Source organism: Muntiacus reevesi, chromosome 5 (assembly GCF_963930625.1).
Source record: "Muntiacus reevesi chromosome 5, mMunRee1.1, whole genome shotgun sequence".
NCBI classification, from domain to species: Eukaryota; Metazoa; Chordata; class Mammalia; order Artiodactyla; family Cervidae; genus Muntiacus; species Muntiacus reevesi.
Genome location: NC_089253.1, coordinates 83,636,763 through 83,663,703, shown reverse-complemented (window position 1 = coordinate 83,663,703; position 26,941 = coordinate 83,636,763). Strand labels below are relative to the sequence as shown.

The window sequence follows — 26,941 nt, the reverse complement described above, 5'->3', positions numbered from 1 at the left end:
CTGAAACTGATAGAAAAAATACAGAGCCAAACAATATAGCTGTCCTTTCTGTGAAAAGTGAGGCAATGAACATGTTACACAGACTAGGTAAACATGCAAATAAAAATGCAAATAAAACACGCAGATAAAAATGGTGAAACAGTCTATCTAAAGGTTACAAGGTTTTGCAAGAATTTTGGTAATAACCTTGAGATTTACAGACACACTGCTTTTAAAAGGTTTCACTCACACGATAGTGCCCACAGCACCTCTGACTGCTCACGTTATGCTGATCACTAGGCTCAGTTGATCACTAGGTTCAGAACTAGCTGATCACTAGGTTTAGTTGGTGAAGAATCTGCCTGCAGTGCAGGAGGCCCGGGTCCGATCCCTGGGTCAGGAAGATCCCCTGGAGAAGGAAACGGCAACCCACTCCAGTATCATTGTCTGGAACATCTCATGGACAGTGGAGCCTGGTGGGCTGCAGTCCATGCGGTCACAGTCGGACACTACTGAGCGATTAACACTTACTTACTTAGGCTCAGTATTATAGGAGGATGATTATCAGCCCTGTGTCCTGAGTCAGAATCTATATTTTGTAAAAATTCCCCCCACCAGGGAATTCTGATGGCTTACCAACTTTGTAAAGCACTGATAGTATAGATGAAAAAGGATATGGCACCATTCCTGTTCTTCAATAGCTGATAATGTAAGTGGGGACACAAGAGACAATAATACAAGTGACAGAAATAAGTATGTTATTTGAAGAGTGTGGTAGGAATTCATAAAATGGAAAAGTCAATTTGTCCCAGAATCAAGGAGATAGGTGAGACTCTGATTGGAATTTAGAGAGTGGACAGTGAAGAGTAAGAGAATGGCATTCTTAGTAGATCAAATAATGTCAGCCAAGAAGCAAAGACAGGTTGTTGAGGAGCCTGACATCATGGAGATCCCATGTGAGGTGATAGATTACAATTTATTGAGAACTATTGTGACAAATCCTCTGTCTATGGGACTTTTCAGACAAGAATATTGGAGTGGGTTGCCATTTACTTCTCCAGGGGATCTTCCCAGCCCAGGGATTGAACCCACGTATCCTGCATTGACAGGCGGATTTTTTACCACTGAGCCACCAGGGAAGCCCCTGACACAAGTCATAGACAGAGACTTGGAGGCAAGTAGATGCAGGGAGCCTGGGATAAGTCACAATGATGCTTCAGACAAGATAATTCTCAGATTCTCTATACATAGCAAAATCATATCTTAAACAGCCATATGAGAAACAGTCAGATCCTCTGAGATACGAAAGGAGCCCTGGAGGCAGAAAAGATATAATCATAGTAATCAACATGTGCTGTGTGCTTTCCAACTGCTAGGAATTACATACTTCACAGTATTCCTTTATCCTCCCAACCACACTATTGGGGAAAATTATTATTATCATCTTTATTCTCCTGATGCCAAAACTAAGATCAGAGAGGTTGTGTAACTTATCCAAGAGAACACAGCTAGTAAGTGGGATTGAAATCTGGTCTGATTCTCCCAGTGAAACTCTTTAAGCCCTCTCTTTCGTCACTGCCTTAGGTGGCCACAGGCCCTTATCAAGACAGAACTGTGCAACAGACAAAGACAAATGGCATATGATATCATTTACATGCAGAATCTAAAAAATGGAACAAATCAACATATTTACAAAACAGAAACAGACTCCCAGACCCAGAAATCAAACTTAATGAATACCAAAGGGGGAGAGGGGAAGAATAAATTAGGAACTTGGGATTAAAATATATACACTAAATATAAAATGGGCTTCCCTGGTAGCTCAGACGGTAAAGCGTCTGCCTGCAATGCGGGAGACCTGGGTTCGATCCTCAGGTCGGGAAGATCCCTTGGTGAAGGAAATGGCAACCCATTCCAGTACTCTTACGTGGAAAATTCCATGGATGGAGGGGCTGGTAGGTTATGGTCCATGGGAGAGTCGGACACGACTGAGTAACTTCACGGGATCATATGTATAAAGTAGATAAACAACAAGGACCTACTGTATAGCCCAGGGAGCCATACTCAATATTTTATAACAACCTACAAAGGAAGAGAAACTAAAAAAGATTTATATACATTTATACTGTTGTTTAGTCACTAACTTGTATCTGACTCTTTGTGACCCTATGGACTGTAGCCTGCCAGGCTCCTCTGCCCATGGAATTTCCCAGCATGGAAATTACTAGAGTGGGTTGCCATTCTCCTTTTCCAGGGGATCTTCCCCACCCAGGGATCAAACCTGTCTCCCCTGCCTTAGCAGGCCGATTCTTAACCGCTGAGCCACCTGGGAAACCCATACATGTTCCACTTTGCTGTAGAGCTGAAACGAACACAATATTGAATCAAGACAGACCTGTGCAAGGGTAGAAGTTAGTAAAGTGAGCCAGGCCATCAGGCTCCATTCATGTGATCACCCCCTTGCTTCCTCACCACCTGAAAATACAGTATTTCTGTGCCCAATAATAGGGCATAATGCCCTCTTCCTCAGATCAGGAAAGTAGTGTGGTTAAGGATTTTGGGTCCCACCACGATGGGAAGTGCCGAGAGTCTGGCAAGTGTGAACTCTGCCCTAGGCAGCTTTTTTGGTGACTGGGGCTGGTGAGGGGCTCCTGGGCAGTGGGCTGAGCAGATGGAAATGTGGGAGACAGTCTTACCCCTTCTCATGAATCCCTGAGGACTGCCCTGGCTGCGAGAATCTCCAATCACCGCCTTTCCTTCACCCGTGGTAAAACAGTCACTAACTCGCTGGCTCTTCCTAACACCTCCTGTCATCTGGGGCAGTGACCTAGCCAACCCTCAGCCTAGAAAGGTCTGAGGAGGTGGGGCAGCCCGGGGTGCAGCCACCAGCGGCGCCTGGGGGAGTTGACGAGGAGGAGGACGCTGCCACCCGCAGCCTCCGGGAGCTCACCGCAGCCCGGACCGCTGACAGCAGAGGCAGCCCTGCCCACCCCCGGGGCGGTGGCGGCGGCGAGAGAAGGAAAGCGACCATGCTTCCCGCTTGCCCTGGCCTCTGGCTCCTCGTGGTCCTAGGCACCAGCTGGGCAGGCTGGGGGAACCTAGGGGCTGAAGCAGCGCGGCTAAGGCAGTTCTACGTAGCTGCTCAGAGCGTCAGATGGAACTACCGCCCGGAGTCCACACACCTCAGGTAAGGCAGGCGGGGTGTCTGGATGGGCTTCTCCGGGAAGGATAATCTATTTCTTTTCGAGAGCATTCCTTTTACAATTCCACTGGGTTTGTGTGTGTGTGTGTGTGTGTGTGTGTGTGTGTAACTTCAGATATGTAAATACAATTAATAGGAGGGTTTAATGAATAAAATTGGTGGATGCTCATTTTGCCTCTAACAATACAGTGTAATATTCCAACGGTTCAGAAAATATTGTTTGGCTAGATACTGCTTTCAAGAGTTTGTTGTTGATATAATTTTGTTAGTATCATTGATGGTTGGTTTAATATATTGATTGATTGGTTGAAAAGCACCAGGTACCTACCTCTTCATCAGCTGCAAACTCCTGTTCCAGATTTTTAGTAGTTTAGTTTTTTTAGTATTTTAGTAGTTTAGTATTTTTATGAAGGGCTTCCCTAGTGGCTCAGAGGTTAAAGCATCTTCCTGCAATGCAGGAGACCTGGGTTCAATCCCTGGGTCGGGAAGATCCCCTGGAGAAGGAAATGGCAACCCACTTCAGTATTCTTGCTTAGGAAACCCCATGCACAGAGGAGCCTGGTGGACTATAGTCCATCAGGTCGCAAAGAGTTGGACACAAAACTTCTAGGTACATACTATTTATCCTATATCCACTTAGCCTCATCTTCTAAAACTAGAGATATGTACCTTGTAACTTCATTATAAGCAGATTATTCAGTAACAACTGCCAAACTGTTGTTGCCTTCTTATCAATGACTTTCAAAACATCATCAATTCATAAAAATCCAACATTGTTTTTCTTTTACCTTTTTTTCTGTTTCACATGGCTCTTTATTCTTCTCTCATTCTTTATCAGTCCCTAGGATATGGTCTACCTGGCTATTTTGATAAGAGTCACTATTAAAAGGCTTATGTAACTAACTGAAAGTGAAAATGAAGTCGCTCAGTCGTGTCCGACTCTTTGCGACCCCATGGACTGTAGCCTACCAGGCTTCTCCGTCCATGGGATTTTCCAGGCAGGAATACTGGAGTGGGGTACCATTTCCTTCTCCAGGAGATCTTCCCAGCCCAGGGATTGAACCCGAGTCTCCCGCATTGTAGGCAGATGCTTTACCGTCAGAGCCATCAGGGAAGTCCATATATGGCTAAGACAAGGGTTAAATATGTAACTAAGACAAGAGTTAAATAATAAATCTCTATCTGAGTTGCATACTCTTTTCCTAACGGAAAGATTAGAAATAAGATTTCCCAGAAATTAAAGAAATCACAGGTTCTACTCAGTATTTCTCTGAATAGTAAACCTCTTAGTGTATCTAAGATTTTTTTTTAAACTTAACATCACAGTTTAAATGATTGTGCAAGATGTGTTCCTCTTTTACAATTTCGAAACAAAAGCAATCTGCCAGGAAAGTATTGTGATATTTGATGCCCTTTAGTGCATAACATGGGATTCTCTGGTGGCTCAGATGATAAAGCGTCTGCCCGCAATGTGGGAGACCCAAGTTCGATCCCTGGGTTGGATAAATCCCCTGGAGAAGGAAATGCAACCCATTCCAGTACTCTTGCCTGGAAAATTAAATGGATGGAGGAGCCTAGTGAGCTACAGTCCATGGGGTTACGAAGAGTGGGACACAAGTGAGTGACTTTTGACTTTCAGTACATAACATTAACCCTTTCAAAATCTTTTCTCTGTAACTGGATTATATCGGAGGGTGTGGTAGCTTGGTCTTGTAATAGTAATTCCCTCTTTAAAAAAAAATTATTTAAAATATTGTATTTCAAGGTGATAATCTAGGTCCCACCCACACCCTTCAAGAGCCGATACTAACAAAAACCCCAAAGGAAATAGAGGTCTTTCCAGCATCTATTTTCCTGCTCATGTGTAGAACACTAGCTTGGATGCTGGCTTTCCTATGTCATGCTTATGCTTGCTTATACTTGGGAGTTTGTTCTTTCTTCTGCAATTAACAATGAGAATAACAAGCTGAATATTGAAGGAAGAATCACATAGGGCAATAACAAGCTGAATAATGGAGGAGGCAGAATCACATAGGAAAACACCCTGATTTACATGGTGAGTTCTCAAAAGAAGCTATGAACGGTCATCCTAAACTCTCACTCTTTGGTTGAGTTTCCAGAATTCTCATAATAGTTGCTCCTCTGGTATCAATTATTGAGTCAAAACCAAACAGTGATAATCCAGATCAACTGTCAATATTTTCAAACCTCAAATCATGTAATTTCTTTCTAGCACCTCTTTTTTAAAATTTATTTATTTTTAATTGAAGGATAATTGCTTTACAGTATTGTGTTGGTCTAGATGGACAGGGAGGCCTGGCGTGCTGCGATTCATGGGGTCGCAAAGAGTCGGACACGACTGAGCGACTGAAGTGACTGACTGAGTACTTCTGTGTGAAAAATCTAACCTGTATATCTGGCTGCTTAAACTAAGAACTTGTTTTAAATTGTCCTACACCGAGAGCTAATGATACTATAAAGAAATCAACATCCATCGTTTCCTAAAGTGTATTTTAGCACCAAGCAAAGATCTTTCCTTATTTCAGGTAATATTGGCAGGGCAGTGCCTTTTAGTGGTGAAATATATCTTTTATTCTTGCTCTGGAGCTGAAGTGAATATTTTTGAAAATTGCCCTAAGGAAATACATTCAATCACATGCATGCATATAGTAACAGATATTGAAAAAAAATAGATGTACATCGGTCTCTCAAGGGTTTAAGCTTTATATGATTTTATTATGAATAAATCATCTTTAAATAATTCTCATAAATGGTAAATTCATCATGCATATTGTTTGAATTCATCTTTAACTTTCTGTTCAGACTGATTATTTTCCAGTAGCAGTTCAGTTGTTCAAATTAAAAATAAATATATCTCAGAATGCACACACAATATACACAGGGAAACATATTAGGAAGCACATGTCTATTAAAATTACTCTACATAAAAGACTGATTTTTCTTAGTAAAGGTTTTATACCGTCACCTGTACTCCTGTATTTAAAGATCTATGGTTAGGGACAGGAAACACGTTTCAATTGCACCCTTCCAAGAAAAAGGACCTCCACATTATGGACACAAACTAACATATACAATCCTAGGGATCTTGGGCTCTATAAACTCTTAAGAGGTCATTTAATTAATTTTCAACTTGCATGTTTTAACTTCCTACTTTTTCCCAAACTCAAAGCACCCAAAGCAGTCAGTAAATAATTGTCTAGTTTCTACTTGAATGCTTCCAGTGACTGAGAACCCACCAACTTCTGTAGCTAGCCTTTCCAAAAATACTTATGCATGCCTCTTTTAATTCTGCCTTCGAATATTAACACAGTTCTTGTATCCCATATTTTAAAATTATGAGAACTACTAAAATTACAGATTTTTCTGCTTGCTTGTGAAACATGAAAGCTAAAAATCAACTTTCATTACACTTTGAAGATATTACTAGCTGACATGCATTGAATATTTACAATGTGCCAGCTCTAAACCCTTTGTAGGTATCAATTTATTTAAAACTTGTAATAATTCTTGAGGAAGATTTTACTGTTGGTCCCAGATCACAATTACAAAAACAGAGGCATAAATGGATTAAATAAATTTTTCAAGGTTATACAGGTAATAAGGGGTAGATACAGGATTCAAACCCAGACACTCTGAACATAAAACCAGTTCTCTTAGCCTCTGTGCTACATAAATATCATAGCAAGTGTGATTAGTATCCTTCTCTGTTATGACCTAGTTATACTGGGCCACTCTCTGGATTAGGAAGCATAACAAAACCAATATGGGCAACTGGTTTACACATCTGTAAGAAATTTCCCACAATTATCTTTCCTTCTGGGCTCCCCTCATGGCTCAGATGGTAAAGAATCTGCCTGCAATGTAGGAGATCTGGGTTTGATCCCTGAGTTGGAAAAATCTCCTGGAGTAGGGAATGGCTATTCACTCCATTATTCTTGACTGGGGAATCAGATGGACAGAGCAGCCTGGTGAGCTGCAGTCCATGGGGTTGCAAAAAGAGTCAGAGATGGCTGAGCAACTAACACTACTACTATTATCTTTCCTTTTACCTTTAACTTTGAGTTTAAGACAAGGATGGGAATGACATGCCCATCTTTAGAGACACAGAAGGAAAGGATGGAAATTATTCCAGTACTCTCCGTGCCTTCCTCTCTGAATTCTTAACTATGGAAACAGTTGGCCCTGTGCATCTGGGGATATGAAAGCTGCAGATACAGCCGACTAACTGTATTCTTATAGAAGGGACTTGAACATCTGCAGGTTCTGGTGCCAGGGGCATCATGGAATCAACCCCTACAGATACCAGGGATGACCCTAAGTAGTTTTTGAATCTTGGTTTTGCCATTATCAACGGTTTCTCCTCAGGCAAGTTACTTAAACTTGGTTTTTTCATTTGTTTGTTTCCTATATGAATCCCAGGGCTTTGACTCCATTAGCCATCTTCAACTTCTCAGCAAGAAAGAGTCCATTACATCAACAGCTTTTTACAGTGTTTCCTAGCAGCTTGGGCTTTCCTGGTGGCTCAGGCAGTAAACAATCTGCCTGCAATGCAGGAGATGCAGGTTCAATCCCCGGGTTGGGAAGAATCCTGGAGAAGAAAATGGCAAACCACTCCAGTATTTTTATCTAGAGAATTCCATGGACAGAGGAGCCTGCTGGGCTACAGTTCATGGGGTCACAAAGAGTCAGACATGACTGAGCAACTAACACTAGCAGCTTAAAACTGTATGTGAATGATGAGTTGAAAAGCAGCTCACATATCTATTCATAAGGAATTTGGCCATATCTTTAATCATTTAAAATACAAGCCTAAAGTTTGGGGGTTTTTTTAGAAATTTGATCTGCATAATAGGGTTGGTTAATGCAAGATAAATTTGTGGAAGAATGGTTATCACAATAGAATATTCTCAAAGACATCAATCATTATTTTATTAACTTCACTTATTGTTCATATTTATAAGACCTAGGGTTTCTGAAACACAGTTTAAAAATACTGTTATTTCTAGTAAAGGTTTGGGGAAATGAGAGATCTATTTTGTTGTACTGTGAGTAGATGTCACATTAGCCTTTCAAATGTATTTTATTTCCAGTTCAAAATCTTCTGAAACCTCCTTTAAGAAAATTGTCTACAGGGAGTATGAAGCAAATTTTCGGAAAGAAAAACCACAATCCAGAGCTTCAGGTAAGCCTGAAATATATTTTTAAATTTTAAAGATAAAACTCTATGGTTAATTTGATATTCACATATATCTAAAATATTCATTTAGTGATATTTTACAGAAATGTGTTTTTGTTGTTTTTAACCAGTGTGAGTTGGGCTCTTATTCATAGTATGGAGAATTTCAAAACAGTGACAGCAAAGCCTTAAGCCAAGCTGGGGGCCCTCCAGAGCATGGGGCCCTGTGCAGTTTCATGGGTCACATGTCTATGAAGACAACTGTTTTTAACATTGATTTTAAAAAGCTAAACAAAACTTTTGAGTGTTTGAATTTTTATTCATTCATCTAGCAAACTATTAAAGAGAACCTGCTGTGGGCTGGGCATTGAAATAGGCACAATGGATGTCATGGTGGACAAGACAAATGCATCTCCTGCCTTCATAGAGCTTATGGTCTAGTTTAATGAGCACAAATGAGCTTTAGCAAATGATTATTTGCTGAGTCCTGAAATTCATTTAAAGGAACTGTATATGTCTGATTTTTTTTTTGCATCTATCCTTCCCATCTCTTTTTTATTTAGGGTGATATGCATAATAGCTATTATTTTTAAAGAAAAAAGCTTTTCTCTTTTCCTCAACTCTTTTTCAATTAAGGAAAGTAGGCTGAATGGGTTTCTGGGAACTCAAATATGGTGAATATGGTAACATAGTTCACAGGACTGATAAAGGGCATTAAGAGACAACATCCTCCAGTTAGGTCCCCTAGTTGATAATTCACACATCCTTCAGCCTCTAACCAGGTGAAGACCTGTCATTTTCCCCAGACTCATCCTTCTACATCCTTTATTCACTGCATCTTGTCCTGCCTCCTCTTTGGATCTCTCTTCATCTTCAATTTTTCCTTAACTGGAACCTTCCCTTCTGTCAAAAATCCTCAAAAATCAAACAGGACACAACTTATGTCCAGGTTAACCACTATCTAGAAAAAAAAAAATCTGCCCTTGACTCTGCCTGCCTTTTCTTCCCTCTTTTACTACCAACTTCCTGTGCGATTGGTGCATTTCATTCTCTATCATATCAAATTACTCTCAAAAAAGGGCACCCGTGACCTCTGAGATGGGACTTCGCCCGTGGTTCAGTAGTAAAGAACCTGCCTGTCAATGAGGAAATGTGGGTTTGATCCCTGGTACAGGAAGACCCCCCTGGAGAAGGAAATGGCGACTCACTCCAGTATTCTTTCCTGGGAAATCCCATGGACAGAAGAGCCTGGTGGGCTACAGTCTGTGGGGTCACAAAGAATCAGAAACAACTGAGACACCAGAAGACAATAATGACCTCAAGATACCAGACCAAGGGGTGCTGTCCATTTATTTCCCACTTAACATTACTAGGACACGTAATGCTCTCCCTTCTTGAAACTCTGTCATTACCTGGTGTCCCTGGCGCCACTTCCTTTGGTGACAGAAATCGAATGGAAGTGACTGGAATATGAGGAAATGGAAGTAGGAGGAACTTATATAGATAACTCTTTCCTGAAACTTGGCTCCAAATGGGAGGAGAGATAGGGTAGTTCTGGGAGGAAATGAGAGGTTTAAGGATATTTTAAGAGTTTTATTTTATTTTTAATTTATTTATTTGGCTTCATTGGATCTTGTGGCATGAGGGCTCTTTGATCCTTGCAGCATGCGAGATCTTAGTCACGGCACGGAGGATCTAGTTCCCTGACCAGAGATTGAATCCAGGCCCCATGCATTGGCAGCGCAGATTCTTAGCCACGGAACCACCAGGGAAGTCCAAGAGTTCCATTTTAAAAAAGAATGACAGTGACTTAAAATATCTAAGTTCTCAAGGGAAGAATCCTATAGAAAAGGAGAGGATAAAACATCTGAGGGAGAATAACTGAAAGAACCAGACTCAGAAGAAACAGGAAGTGATGGGATTCAAAGCTGAGCTGGATGGGCCTGAGATAGAAGAGATACTGCTCTCATGGGGGAACTGGCTGGGGGGCCCTAGCAAAGGACCAGGTGAGCAACCGTTTATTAATAAGTTTACTAAAAATTGCTCGTAGTTTTGGGCAGGAACTTTAAGGAGCTTCTGTCCTCTATAGACTCTGTAAATTTTTTTTTTTTATAGATCCAGCTTTAAGCTTAATATGTACAATAAATACTTAAGAAATACTTAATGAAATTAAATTGTAGGTGGGTAAGGGAAAACGAGCTGGGAAACACACTCATTATGCCTGGAAAAAGAGGAATTGGGCAGATATTCAGAGTTCTCTTTTTTGTGGCTTTTGCCAAGTGAACTGAATTTGTCTGTGCTGTGTTAGCCAGTCGCTGAGCGCAGTAAGGGGTAGAAGGACCAGTGCCAGACTGGAGGCTGTCTTTTAGGTGATATGTAGGCACTGATCATTTTTGAAGAGGAGAATACCATGGTCCAAATCCTTGGAGATGATTAATTTTGTAGTGATTTCCTGATTCAACCTCATTTGAAGTAGAACTTAATAGCTGATTTATGTTTAAGCCTAGGACACTAAAACATTACTTTTCTGTCAACCCCTGTATATCCCACATTTGTTTTATGTGAATTCTGAGGAATTTTATTATCTATTTTTATGCAACCTCTTCCTGAAAGACCAAAGTTGCTTAATTATGAACCCCTGGAGCACAGGGGCTGTATCTTATTAACCTCTATATTCCTATAAGAGTTGACTGTTGTTGTTTAGTTTCTAAGCCATGTACAACTCTTTTGCGACCCCATGGACTATAGCCTGCCAGGCTCCTCTGTCCATGAGATTTCCCAGGCAAGAATACTGGAGTGGGTTGCCATTTTCTTCTCCACTAATAATGGATACAAGAGGGAAAATCTAGTGTAAATGAAAAGTCTCAGATTTTTAATAAGATCTGGTGTGAACACTGCCATTGACTACATGGGCTTCTCCATTCCATTGCCTAGTTCTGTGTTCTTTGTATCTTTCCCTTATTTCCTGCTCCACTCATCTGATGGGTATCATTCTAGCCATGTGCTGCATTTCTGTAGCATGAACTCAGAAATTTTTGTAATTACAGGTGGGGTCAAGCTACAGGACAGGAATTTTGAAGAGATGCCTATGCAGTGAGGTTTATGGACACGTGGACAGGTGGAGGGGCCAGGCTCATTTTTAGGAATCCTGTTTGGGGCTTTAAAATGACTAGTTTTGAGTCTCTGTATTTTCAAGGAGGATTATGAAATGTTTGTCCCCAAAAGGGTTTTATAATAGCAGCAACAATGGGCTGCCCTGTGTTCTGCAATACATTATTCACCTGAGAGCAGGGGATTGGGTTAGCTTACCTCCTGCAGTTTTCATTCCAAAACTGCATGAAATTGGGTACAGGCTGTGCTACCTTCCTGGGATCTCGGGACAGGGCACTCTTTCCACCAATTTGACATTGGGCACCACAGAAAAGGCAGAGAAAGCCTTAGGTCATCTGGTTGATGGAGGATCTAAATGGCAGCTCAGACAACATTCAGTCGTGTTTGCCTCCATGCATGAAGATATCTGGTTTGCATTTGTAAAAATACCCCTTAGTGTTGCTTTAATTCTGAAGAAGCAGATAGGGAGGCTAAACAAATATTCCTAACCACTCATTGCAGTAAGAGGTTAAATAACTTAAAAGACTTATTCTGGGCCTTGGGCATGTGCAGTCATGTGATGCCAACAAACAAATCAACCGAGCAACACATTCAGGGTAACAAATTGCAGCGGACCGTGTGAGAGCAGTCAGCACCTGACTTGGCTCATGGGCATTCTGGGCAGGTGGGAGTAGCCAGTGGGGGCTTCTGTTGGGAGATAGGACTGAGGGTATCAGCCAGAAGAGAGGGGTCACTCAGTAGAGTCAGCTATGGTCAGGAGTGAAAAACAGTGCAGACATGAGGGAGCTGACCTGGCCTGCAGAAGGTGGTAAAAGAAAGCTTGGTTCAAGAGTCTAGAGACCTGAGTTCTAGTCCCAGCTATGCCACCCAATCACTAACTGATCTTGGACACGCCACTCTTTCCATCTGCTTCCCAGGCTTTGTAACCATCTCTCAGATGAGGATTCAACTCTGTGGACTCCATGGTCCTATGCAGAACTAACATAAAAACACAAACAAAAAGCTTCCGGCACATGGTCAGTGTAAACTCTAGGACTTGGAGCTCAGGGAGTGGAATAAGACAACAGTGGGTGGAAACATAGGACGACCGTCTCAAAGATCACATTTTCTCATTGCTAAAAGGAAATTAGTTTCCTATCATTGCTGTAACAAATTACTACAAACTTAGTGGTTTAAAACAACACAAATTTATTATCTTAAAGCTCTTGAGGCCAGAAGTCCAAATAAGTTTCACTGAATTAAAATCAAGGTGTTTATAGAACTCTGTTCCTTCCGCAGGCTTCTGAGGAGAATTATTTCCTTGCCTTTTCCCATTACCACTGATAAAAGCCACCTGCATCCATGCACTAATGGCTTCTTCCTTCTTCTTCAAAGCCAGTAGGTAGCATCTTCTAGTTGCTAACTCAGATACTCCTGCTTCCCTTTTCTGAGAACCTTTATGATTACGTTGGGCCCACCTGGATAATCCAAGAAACCCTCCCCATCTCAACTTCCTTAACTTAATCACACCCACAGAATCCATTCTGCCATATAAGGTAGCATATTTACAGGTCCCAGGGATTAGGAGGTGGGAGGGCATTATCCTGCCTACTACACACCCCCCCGCAACAAAACTCTGCCACAATGTCCTCCATTGCAGGAAATGGTCCCCTCATCCACCCAGCCCTCCAAACCAGAACTTCAGCAGCCATCCATGGCCACTTGATCTCTCTCACCCCCTACTCTACATGCAACCCATCAAGTCCTGACAGTGTGATCTCCTAAACAGCTCTCTAATATGTTCTCTCCTTAATTTTTCCATTGTCCTAACCTTAAACTAAATTACCAACATCTCTCTCCTGGAGCCTTCCATCTGTTCTCTCAGCCTTCACTATTTTCTCACAAATGCAGTTGGTCACTGGCTCATGTTGCACCCCTGCTTCCAGATACTAAGGTTAAGAGGCAAAACTCTGAGAGGTCTACAAGGCCCTGTGTGATGAGACCTCTGATCATGCCTTTGGCTTCACTTTCTGCCTTTCTTACCTACAATGCTCTGCCTTCCCATGGCTATCTGCCACTTCTCTGAATAGGCCAAGTGTGCTGGCAGCTCAGTGCCTTTGTACATGCTAGTCCCACTCCCTGGAAGCTCTTGTCCATCCCTTTGCCTCTTTGCCTTTGAGCTTCAGTTAACGTCTCACTGTGGTGGTGTCATATTGAATTAATTTTCACAACCACACAGGATTATAAGAGACAGTGTAGAGAGAGCTCACAACAGAGCAATTCTCTGAGAAAATGCTGAGTGTGTATTTATAAAGTCTCCTTTTTGGACAAGGAAGTCATATAGTAAGGCTTTGACGATAAGGAAGTTTGTTCTGCGTGCAGAACAACACCTATCGAGGCTGACGGCCAGCCAAGATATCTGTCTTAAGGGCATGAGAAAGAGCACATAAGAAAAGGGTAAGACAGAACAGTCTTCAGAAAACAGGCCCTTGAGAAAGTAACAACATTTATATTTTCATACCTCACTTCCTCAGGGAAGCATTTTCCAACTCTGATCCCCTTCCTGCCTCTAAGAATAGCCTAGAAGCCCCTGTTAAATGCCCTGCAGAGAATCCTATTCTTTTCTTTCATAATATGAACCACAGTTTACAATTAAATATTTGTGTGACCATTTGTTAAAATCCGTCTCGCCTTCTGTTTTCTAAGATCTTTGAAGGCAGGGGGTACATCTGTTTTACTCACCATTGCAATTCTGACACCTAGGATAATGTGAGCACTCCATATTTCTTAAAAGAATGAATAACTACAATAATAAGAGGTGGTTTAAAAAAGAGGTGGTTAAAAGCTTAGCGTCTAGAGTCAGACAGATTTAAGGTTAAATTATGGCTCTGCCTCTAATTAGCTGTATAGTATTGGGTGAGATAATTAAATTCTCTGAGGTTCAGTTTCTTCATCTATAAAATAAGTATCTTAATAACAACCTTAAACATATGCTGGAAGGTTTAATGTAAAGACTTAGAGTGCTCAAATACATCAAGAGGGACAATTACAATTATCTCCATGGCAAACAAATGCTAGTTGAACTCCATGACTACTGTAACTTCCTTCTCCTGCTCCTGTGATTCCTAATGGGCAGAAGCCAACCCCATGAGAGCTTATGGATGGCTTGGAAGTGAGAACGGTCAACTGTCTGAAAAAGGGCTTTTGGTGACAAGTCTTCAAGCTTTGAAGGACATCAAAATCACTCAGGAGCACACCTCTAAAATGCAGATTCCTAGACTCCACCTCCAGAGAGACTCAGGTTCACTGGGGCTGAGAGAATACTTACTTGAGAATCTGCCTTTTAGTTCAACCCTTGCTGATTCTGATGCAGAGCATCCAAGGATTACACTTTGGGAAACTGTAGCATATGATTCTTCAGAAAGCTGAGTCAAATATCAGCTCTTCCTGTAACTCCACAGACAGAGTTGGTCCTTCATCCTTTTTGCTCCTGGAGCATTTTGCCCATATCTCAGCAGTAGCTCCTACCATATGTCTATCTCCAAATGAGCCTGTGAGCTCCTGAAGGACAAGGACAGTTGCTTATTTATCCACGTGTCGCCAGGATCTAGCACAGCACCTGACATGTAGTAAGTGAAGCCTCACTGTTGATTTCTGCACCCCAATCTGCTGTCCCTGCTGTGTTCCCCATCAAAGTAACTGATGATATTACTCATCCAGTTGCTTAGATCAAAACCCTTAGGGTCACCCTTGACTTCTCTCTCTCAATGGCCACATCTAACCCCTCAGCAAATTTGCTGGCTCTACTGTCAAAAATCCCAGAATCTAACCTCTTCTCCCTGCTTCACTGCTGCACATGCTGGCCCAACACAGCGTTATCTCTCATCTATACCACCTGGTCTGTGTCCACTGTTGTCACTACACAGCATATTTTCTACACAGCATCCAGGATGAATCTTTCTTGTGATTTTGCTTTTTTAGGATGAACTTAAAAAGAAAAAAACTTTTTATTTTGTATTGGGGTATAGTGAATTAACAATGTTGTGATAGTTTCAGGTGAACAAAGAAAAGACTCAGCCATACATATATGCATACCCCTTCTCCCCCAAACTCCCCTCCCACCCAGGCTGCCACATAATATTGAGCAGAGTTCCCTGTGCTATACAGTAGATCTTTGTTGGTTACCCATTTTAAATATAGCAGTGTGTACATGTAGGATTAACTTTAAAACATATCAGACCATGTCTCTCTGCTGCACAAAGCTCAGTGATTTTCCATTTCACTTAGAAGAAAATCCAAAGTCCCTACCATGGCCCTCAGTGGGTGACCCTAACTTTTCTCACTCTGGCCACACCGATGGTCTTTTCTTTGGATACATCAAGCTCACTCCTGCCTCAAGGACTCTGAACTTGCCTCAGGGCCAGAGAAGTCTGATCTGCTCCCTGACTTCATTTAGGTCTCTGAGGTCTCCCACCTCAGAGAGATCTGAAGTAGTCAATTGCCCTCTCTCACCTCACCCTGTATAAATGAAAGTGAACATCTTTCTTGACCCAAGATGGCAGTCTCTCCAGAAATGACAGTGAATCAGAATGGGGTGGACATGATCAGAACCATTTCTTCTATTTTCTTAACTGGCTTTGGGCCGAAGCCAGGTATTTCTACCTTCCTATCCTTATCTGCCTGCATGGAATACAGAGGTAATGAGCTGGCAAAGCCTTCTAGATTAAAGATAAGCTCATCAACCTCAAGACTGAGAGGAATGACAGCAATCACCTGTGGGGTTTTCTGCATGTTTTTCTTGCTTAGCAGCTCTGTCTTAGCAATTCTGAATACAAACATATTTTAAATTCTTGTTTTCATAGGACTTCTTGGGCCTACTTTGTATGCTGAAGTTGGAGACATCATGAAAGTTCACTTTAGGAATAAAGCACACAAGCCCTTAAGCATCCATCCTCAAGGAATTAAGTACAATAAATTCTCAGAAGGTAAGAGGAATTTAACATCATATCTCTGGCATGGGAAAATGTACAACTCTTTTACCACCAGTGTTAAACATTTTGAACCATATTGCTAATTAAGTTAAGAGAAATCTCATATCCTATAATTGGTAATAATAAAAATTGTGCCTTTGGCCTTTGTAGATTTCAGAGGAGAAAGTGAAAAACTACTGGAGTCATCTAGATCTCAGGTTTTTTGCTATGTTCTTGTTTTTTAATAGTTGGATGGGCAGGTTATCTAATCTTTATGAACTCCAATATGTTCCTCTGCAAAATGAGAATAATAATATTGCAAGATGGGTTAAGGCAGGGGTTCAAAAACTTTTTTGTGAAGAGCCAGTAAATACTTTAGGCTTTGCAAGTCATAAAATCTATGTAGCAACTACTCAACTCTACCATTTAGTCCAAAAGCAGCCACAGACAATATGTAAATGGATGCACACGACTGTGTCCCAATAAAACTTTATTTACAAAAAACAGGCAGCTGGCTGGATTTGGTCTGTGAGTCATAGTTTGAAATAGTGACATAGGGCTAGTATGACACAGGGGTAGCCTGGCACATGGGTGGCATCTAATAAGTGATATTCAGTGGTGATAATGGTAATAGATGTAGTACTGAAATTTTGGACATACTGAAGCAGTTAAGAACATAAACTCTAAAGGCATACTTAGGTTCAAATTCCAGGTTTACAATTTCTGATTCTATGAGTACAGCATCTCTGAACCTCAGTTTTCTCATCTATAAAATGGGAATGGTTATACTTATTCCATAAGATAGCGTTGAGGAACAAATGAGATCACTTAGGTAATGTACTAAATATGGTCCCTGGAAACTGGTAAGCCCCCAGCAAATGTTGACAGTGATGGTGAAGATCATGGATATGGTGGAGATTAAAGGGACCACATCAGCCACAGAATGGTAAGTACCTATTGCTGATATTGTTCTGATTATTTCCGTTATGTTGATGTTCAGACCACAATAAGCAGAGTAGAGTTCTGTTAGGGACTGATGTAAGAAAATTATCCACACTACAATAGATGTGGGTATAACACCATTTAAAAATAAATTTTAACACCATTTAAAAATAAATTTATTTGTAATAAATAAATCACAAATCTTTTCCCCATGTATGCCAGCCATTATACCTTTGAAGAGAAGAACTAAGTAGGAGAGTGGTTTACAAAGTAGGTCTAGAACTAGACACCCGGTACAAATTCTGGCTCAGACATTCATTAGCTGTGTGACTTTTGGCAAGAAACTTGACCCCTTTGTGCCTCGTCTTTCTCATCTGTAAAATGGGGATTGTAACCATATCTACCTCATATAGGTTTGTGGTCAAGAAATATTAGAACAATGCCTTGCATATTCTCCAAGCAAGAATTCTGGAGTAGATTGCCATGCACTCCTCCAGGGGACCTTCCCCACCCAGGGACTGGACATTGGCAGGCAGTTTCTTTACCACTAGCGCCACCTGGGAAAGTGAAAGAAAGCCAAGTTGCTCAGTCATGTCCAGCTCTTTGAGACCCCGTGGACTGTAGGCTGCCAGGTTCCTCCATCTATGGGATTTTCCAGGAAAGAATACTGGAGTGGGTTGCCATTTCCTTCTCCAGGCCATCTGGGAAGCCCTGCATATAAAATAAGTACTTGATAAATATTAGCAAATAATAAGCACTTGATAATTTTATAATGGTAAAAGTAATTCAATTAAAATGTCTTTAACTTATAATGTTATAATGTCAGTTTTATCTCGATTAAAAATTTTATTTGAAATATGTTCAAATAACTTAATATTTACCTGACAGTATATGATTAGAGGGTTTCCCTGGTGACTCAGAGGGTAAAGAATCTGCCCGCAATGCTGGAGACCTGGTTCAATTCCTGGTTCAGAAAGATCCCCTGGAGAAGGGGTAGGCTACCAACTCCAGTATTCTTGGGCTTCCCTGGTGACTCAGCTGGTAAAGAATCTGCCTGCAATGTGGGAGACCTGGGTTCAATCCCTGGGTTGGGAAGATCTCCTGGAAGAGGGCATGGAAACCCACTCCAGTATTCCTGCCTGGATAATCTCCATAGACAGAGAAACCTGGCAGGCTACAGTCCATGGGGTAGCAAAGAGTCAGATAGGACTGAGTGACTAATCACACAGCACATATGGATTAGAAAGTGACATTTTATTTATTATTTCCTATGTAAATTGCTATCAAACTCATCCTAACAACTCATGACTGATAATGTCAATGAACTAACCTCCCCAGGACCATTAGCATTATCATTTCATCTTTGGCTTGAGGAAAAACAATGACAACTGAAATTTCAGGCATCTTAGCCACTTTGCAAAACTCTGGGTGAGGTAGCATGTAATGGCATAATGACATAGTGAAGAAGAATTTCACCTACTTATAAGTATTCCAGATGACTGCATCAGGAATTCAGCAATGCCACGTACAAGGGGAGAACCCTCAAAACGTTTTAGCCAAGTTCTATTTCAGATGTGGGAGGAGTTAAGTGTTACAGACTTTGTACTCCACCTAAGCTATTTGCACAGAGAATGAACCTTGCAACATTATCCCTCTTCCTTTACTATTTACTTGTCCCTGCACTCCCCTCCTGCCAGAATAATTTATGAGCAGTTGTTTTAAAATGTTCCCACCACTTCCATTGATCACTTGGTTATTGCCCCTGGTCTCATGAATCTGAGAAAGGTAAACAAAGATTAATGCGCAAAGTCCAATTTTATCGTGGAGATGAGATACAAATCTAGTAAACAGACTAAAAGATTGATCTGTCCTTTGTGGTGAAAAATAAAAAGGCAAGCCTTCTATTCATTTTATTGTGTCCTCTGTTAGAATAAAACATCTCCTTTTTCATGTCTGACACTTACCTTCCGTCTTATAGCATCCTTCTATGGTTTGTACTATTTTTTCAAGAGTCAAAATAAATTAACCATATGCTGAGTCAACTACAAGAGAATCCAGATTCCCTTATCTCAGAGGTAGATACTTGAGAGATGAATGGTGGGAGGTTGAAACAATATAAATGGCTTAAGAGAGGACTCAAGCAGCCTTTGTGACTTCATGGTCTAACCAGTAAATGATCCAACCTAGACAGCAAATCTTCTTTATCTGGAAATTAATCCTTGAGCCCCACCAAAGATTTGGAGACCTACTGGCATTAGCTAGAAGAAAAAGATAGCCATGGAAAGAATGCTGGCTTTAGAGCCAGAATGACCCCTGGATTTGAACCCTAAATTTGACTAGGCAATTGCCTTTATCGCCAAGCCTCAGTTTTATTTCTATAAAATGAGGTAGTAATTCCTCCCAATTAAAGTTATTGCAAGGATTAGTCACAGTATACGTCAAGTTTTTGGCACATAGTGCTCATCATTTTATTTCTACTCAAATAAAATTCTACAATAGAATTCAGATGACAAAAGGAACTAAAGTTGCACAGAAAACTTCAGTTATCCAGAGTACATAAGGAATGAATTGTTTTGAGTAATAACATTTTCCGGATAGTTTGAAGTTTACTTTAAGTGTTAAGATACTTTTTAAAATCACTTTGAATAGAAGAACTCTTTCTAAATGTTATACTTTCCCAGACTTTTTTTTTAAACAGAAGATGAGTAAAATTCAAATCCCTTCCTAAACCATTACTTCCAATCTACTATGAGATTTTACAAATATTCACAAATGTTAAAACTGTGTGTAGTCTAAGAGTAAACAGACTCGAAATGAAGACCTACGTTACTGTCTATGGTGAGTGAAATTCACTCAGTTGTGTCCCACTCTATACAGTCCATGGAATTCTCCAGGCCAGAATACTGGGGTGGGTAGCCTTTCCCTTCACCAGGGGATCTTCCCAACCCAGGGATCGAACCCAGGTCTCCCACACTGTAGGCAGATATTCTTTACCAGCTGAACCCATTACCAAGGGAAGCCCATTATCTATGGTATTGTCACAGATAAAGACCCTGAGCTTTCATTCATGGATTTTGTAACATTTATTTTGGTTGTCCAGGAACTTTGTTGCTTTTTTAAATTCTAGACTATGCTTTAGTTAGGAGATGACTGGAAATGTGAATCCAGGCCAGGAAAGATGTTACTGTATTTAGTGCGGAAGTCTCATGATGGCCTTTCCTCCATAAACTGACGGCATGTGACATAAATGCCAAGTTGCAGCATGGTGTTTTCAACTTACTTCCAGTTGCATGCCCTCCCCAGGTGTACAACGTTATGTAGGGCAAGGATGGGCAGCTCTTTTGACAGGATAAATTGTGATTTGTAAAAATATTCATAAGAACATTTCTTTTAGAAATGTATTTGATAGGAATATGTTTTTAAACCAGTAAGTAAAATATTAATATCTGCAACTGTACCTGATTTTAAGCTTTTTATCACTAAAAGAATTTCAATCTGAGGCTAAAATGTCAGAAACTCTGTAGCTAGTACGTGCTGAACTGTTTGATCACAATGCTACACCCTTGAGCAAATTTTGTTGTCCAGTAAGATTTCTGAAGCTGTTTTGGACAGTTCCCTTTAACAGTTTGTTTCTGAGGGAATATTAATATTATTCTTTGACTTAAATTCTCACAATTTAAAGGTGAGTTACACTGTGAATACTACACAACAAAATGAGTTCTACTATAATATTCAGCTATCTGCTGGTAAGTCAATTCCCCAATTAATAAATAAACAAGTAAATAACTTTTTCACCAGAGATTGTTCTTTGCATCTAAATGTTGCCAAATGCTCTATGTGAAAACTTAGTCCTCTCAATTTTTTCAGAACATTCCAATGCTTGACATCATGCAGTCAATTACATTTTTCACTTTGCTCTGGATATTTTGACCTCCTGCAGATGCTTCTTTGAGTATATAATAAATATCTGAAACAAATTGTAAGGGCTAATATATTGATAATAATTCTCGTAAGTCTAAAAAATGTGACAAGCGTGCAAGTCTTTCTCCTTCAAAAGACTTGCAGGCCCTGTGCAATGAAACCAGGCTCTTTACAAAACCTCAGCACTCTAATTTGCTCAGTGCCTAAATTATAGTCTCTAAAAGAATGTTCCGATTATTTAAGTGCACACCGGACAGTTCACTGAGTCTATTAAATGGAGAGGAAAAGCTCCCTAGTGGGTGACCAAAGTGGCCCTTTATGTAACTTCACTTTTCCAAAGCTTGTACGCACTATTTTACATTTGGGGGAAAAAAATCCTGAGAGAGTCTTGGCAAATAATTAGTTCATCATGACAAGTGTAATCACAAAGCTGACTACAGACTGAGCAGGAAGTGAACAGAATTAAGAAAAATAAAATAAAAGGCCGCCCTTGTGTAAAGAATTTATTCTAGCACGAAGCTGAACAAGGACTTTTTGTCCTCTGGCCTAATAGTCTTTGCTGGATAGTTCTCCTCCTTTTGGTTAAGAGTTTTAAACTTTTTATTTTGATTACAAAGTCAAAGTCAGATTTGCCAAAAATATATTTCATAAATGCTTCCTTTATACAGCCATTTTTAGTTCATATGTCATGTTATATACCTTACAAAAATCAAAGATACAACTTGCTTGTTTTATTCTAGATGAAAAGTAAAACAAAATACTTTAAAGTGAAAAGAATTAAAGCAGTGAAAAATTATCTCCAAACTATCACATTAGTAATCCTCACTCTGTTTAATTACAGGATCTTTTTCTATATGCAAATTTATTTCAAGATGCCCATAATTCACCTTGTAATCATTCATTCAGTTACTTGAAATTTATCCTGTGTTTAACTAACAAGTGAATCTGAAATTTCCAGTAATTTACTCTGGTCAACAAGGCAGACATTAAAAACCACCATGTGTTCAAATAAACTTAGATATGAAACCCTGACCATTTTAAACCAAGTTTGATATTGTTGGATAATCAGTTATAGTGCTATATCCTGCATGTGTTGGAACCTCTTCAGTGATTCTTAGATAATTATACGATTGGAATCATTAGAGATGAACAAGGTTTTCTGATCATGGCTTCTCCATTGGAGTGGCCCTAGAAGAAACCTAGAAATGAAATCCAGCACAATCAGGGCACTTGCTTGTAGTTTACTATTAACTAGGCTGTGAGCTCCTCAGGGTCTCAAGCTATCTTCTTTATATTTATGCCCTGGCACCTAACCCAGATCCTGGGACATAGATGATTACGATAACAATCACCAGTGAACTAAACTGAGAAACTGAGGACCAGATTAGAAAATAAAGTGTTATTTTCTGCTTGCTCTGAAACTTACTAATTTTGCTGGTGATTAATATATTAAGAGACTTTAAGAACACAAGATAAATTGTATCAGAAGTACGAATTTCATTTCTTAAAAAATGGAAGAGGCAATGTCAATTTAAAAAATGCCTAGGAGTGGGATGGGAGGCTCAAGAGGGAGGGAATATATGTGCAATTATGACTGATTTGTGTACAGCAGCAACCAACACAATATTGTAAACCAGTTCTCCTCCAGTTAAAAAAAAACAGCTGAGAAAGGACAATACCAAAATATGAAAATATTAGCACAGGTTGCCATAACACTGGTTAGGTGTCAGATATTTTGCATGTATTTTTCAGTCCTTAGAACTCATCAACAATGAAATATTACTGCTAGAAAATGATTACATTATCTTAAATTATGAATGAGAAAACTGAGGTTGAAATTTTCCCAAATTCAGACAGCAAGTGGTGCAACCAAGAAACTTCAAATCTGGCTCCCAAACTCATGTATTTTCTCCCATAACCTAGCAGGAAGATGATATCATTAATCATATAATTTTATAAGTATTTTAATTATAGTATCATCACAATTTTAATTAAGTATTTGTGAAATTATAAGATATATATATATCAGAGATCATGGAATGAATAAGTTGAAATATAGGTTGATATCTGAAGTTTAAACATATGTTTATCCAGAGAAAGAGAGGAAAAACTTCAGAAGTTCTCTCTTACCCTACAAAGATACATCACATTTTATCTTTTTGAAAGCTTATGAATGCCATTTTCTACTAGAGAAATTCATACAGTAGAATCACAGTTGGAACAGTAGAAGCATTATGTCCAGAAACTTCATTTTTTAACTTCAGGAGGTCACAAAGCATGAAGCATTGAATAAGGGTCATCATGTTTGATTCAACATAGCATAGGTCAACAACTTGCCATGCAAATTCCGGTCAACAGACAAGGTTTGACCTGAGATGGCAAAGCTCCTTATCAGTCCTGGTTGTGCTCTGCTACCAAAACTGTTTTGCAACTTTCCAGAGGTAGTTCATTGTGTTTATTAGCAGAGACTCTTTCCCATAAACTCTTTTTTTCTTTTGGCTTTAGGCTGAAATAATATGATTATTCACAGGAAGCTATTTCAGCTTTTAACATTTCTCAGCTCCTGATAATTTTAACACTCACATCCTTTTTATCAACAGAATGAAAGTTCAACCTATTAAATATTGGTTATCAGTGTCAAAAGGATATCCTTTGGCCGGAGGGGGGGGAGATACAAGAGTCCTATATTAAGTTTTTCACTAGCACAAGGGTCACAAACAGATGCCAACAGCAGCCAGGAAGGAAATTCAATGAAAAACTGAGTCCAGTAGAGACTGGTGATCAGATAGCCAGTGTCCAACTGCAGGGGGCAGCCAGGACTCAGATCCAGCCAAATTCTATGCAAAAATTTGGTCCAGTGTCACCTTGACTCTAGGTTTTATTTGTTGTTGTTATCCCTTCTCCAGGGATCTTCCCAACCCAGGAACAAAACTCAGAGGTCTCCCACATTGCAGGTGGATTCTTGACAAGCTGAGCCACCAGGGAAGCCCAAGAATACTGGAGTGGGTAGCCTATCCCTTCTCCAGTGGATCTTCCTGACCCATGAATCAAACTGGGGTCTTCTGCATCGCAGGTGGATTCTTTGACAGCTGAGCTACCAGGAAGTCTCTATTCTTTAACAGAAACAAGAAATCCAGATTCTTACATAATGTCTCCATATAGTTAAAGCTGGTATCTGATTTGTTTTAACACCATGCAATTCTAACAGACATACACATGAACTTAGACTTGATAATCTTGCTTCTAGTCCATAGGAACCTTAAATCTTAAGAGTTTAATATGTTCATTGAGCACCTTCTCCATGCCAGGTACTGTAAAAGCATCAGAGATACTAAAAGAAGGATAATCCAGCACCTGTCTTTGAACCGTTCATATTCTAGTGATGGAAATGTGCATGGTACAGTTAATTATTATCTAGTAGGAAGAAAAGAAGTTAATCATATAATTACACATATATTTAATTATAAGTTGTGATGAGTGCTATAAAAGAAAAAAAAAAGACAGTACAATCAGAAATCAAGGAAGAAGCAAGCTTACATTTAAGTTGACATCTGAAAGATGAGCACACATTTATCCAAAGAAAGAAAGGGAAGAAGAACATTCTAGACAAAGGGAATGATATCTGCAAAGATCCTGAGCTAGGACAGAATTTGGCACATCTAGGAAACTAAAAGATGGTCCAAGTGTGACTGATAGTAAACAAGGAGAAAAGTCACACATGTTGAGAATGGAGAGAAAAGACGGCTAGATGATAAACGGACCCGTGGTTACTGTTAGGGATTTTGAGAAATAAGAGGTCACTGTCAGGATTTTAAGCAGGAACATGGCAAAGTAAGATCTGCGGTTTTAAGGGATCCTTCTGTTTACAGGTTGGGAAATAGATTGTGGGGTTCCTCTTATGCCAGAATCCCAATGACCAGTTAACAGGCTAATTCTCAAGTCTAGACTTGTCCTAGAGTGATGGCTATAGAGAGACACAGAGAAGAGTGCAAACTTGGAGTATATTTTAGAGATAGTACATTGCTGTGAATTATAAGATATGCACAACATAGAGGTATAAAGGGGGATGATACTGGATAGGCAGACTGGGTAAACTCATGAATGATTTCAACTGCCATAGCAACACACTTAGTCTTTATCCTGTGGGTAAGACAAAACTCTTTAAAGTTTGATGGAATGAGTTGACACAGCTGGATTTGTGTTGAGCTTATAGTAACTGATTCAGTCTCCTGTCTTCAATAGACTTTATGGTTCATCCACAATTAGTCTTTTTTTTTTTTCCCCTATGACATAAGCTTAATCATCAACAATAAACTGGCAGCTTCTGAGGGTATTAAAGTACATCTTTATTTCTTATCTCTAAGGCAAATGAAATCATGACTATGATATTATTTCACTTGGTTGCATTGTCTCTCATACATAGAATGGTGTCCTGTGAAGAACGGGTCAGTGAATCTAGATGTAACTACTCAACTCTTCTATCTTATGATTTCCATGCTTAGAACCTCAGGTGGTACAGTAGTACATACTCCTGCAGCAGCTGAATGTCCCACTGCTGATGAGTGCAGACGCTATGTTTGCAAACATACCCATCTGGAGAGCCCAAATATATGCTGACACCATGCAAATTCACATGAGTGTTTCTGAGTGGAATATATTTTCCTTCTGCTGCTAAGCTGCTTCAGTCATGTCCGACTCTGTGTGACCCCATAGACAGCAGCCCACCAGGCTCCCCCATCCCTGGGATTCTCTAAGCAAGAACACTGGAGTGGGTTGCCATTTCCTTCTCCAGTGCATGAAAGTGAAAAGTGAAAGTGAAGTCGCTCAGTCATGTCCAACTCTTCGCGATCCCATGGACTGCAGCCTACCAGGCTCCTCCGTCCATGGAATTTGCCAGGCAAGGGTACTGGAGTGGGGTGCCATTGCCTTCTCCACCTGGACATGAGGGAACAGATTTATCCTTTTGCTTAACAATCAGACAGGTAGACAAAACGCATGAAAGAACGGTTTTCAGATACTGAACAAGAGACAATGTGAGAGAATGATCCACAAGAGAATGAGATGGGGGGGCCCTCTGCCTGGAGACAGTCTCCAGGGCATAGCACAATGAGGGTGAAATGAAATAGAGCCCAGCATTCTCTCTGAGTTGAAGAAACAAACTTTACTTTATTTAGACTTTATAGTGACTGCAACTTATGATCTGTAGCACAGAGTCCTAGAGAGAATGGTGTAGTCACAGAGAAAGTACTCGTGAGAATCCAGTGAAAGGTCCTGTCAAGTCTTCAACTATTATACTAATATGCACATGCACAAGATGAAAGTATCAAGGGTAAGGAAAATATCACCAAAGAGAAGAGAAACAGAGAGAACAATCCCTAGACCACACACAGGATCAGGAATAGTGTATGTTCCCACCATCAAAAGTGAAGAGACTTCCTAATAAATGGGCATTGGGTAGAATCACCAGAAGGGACAGAAATTGGACAATGGACTGGAAAAGGTCAGTTTTCATTCCAATCTCAAAGAAAGGCAATGCCAAAGAATGCTCAAATTAACGCACAATTGCACTCATCTCACATGCTAGTAAAGTAATGATCAAAATTCTCCAAGCCAGACTTTAACAGTACGGGAATGATGAAC

General features: G+C 40.1%; 1 protein-coding gene across 1 annotated transcript in view; it reads left to right on the top strand.

Moving 5' to 3' along the window:
- Positions 1 to 3,008: 3,008 nt before the first annotated feature.
- The window catches only part of F5 (coagulation factor V), a 78,348-nt gene continuing 54,415 nt past the window's right edge, over positions 3,009 to 26,941 (top strand). Inside the window, exons 1-3 of the mRNA XM_065936764.1 lie at positions 3,009 to 3,166; positions 8,293 to 8,384; positions 16,331 to 16,453. Coding sequence (XP_065792836.1) covers positions 3,009 to 3,166; positions 8,293 to 8,384; positions 16,331 to 16,453 — 373 coding nt within the window. The remainder of the gene's footprint in view (positions 3,167 to 8,292; positions 8,385 to 16,330; positions 16,454 to 26,941) is intronic.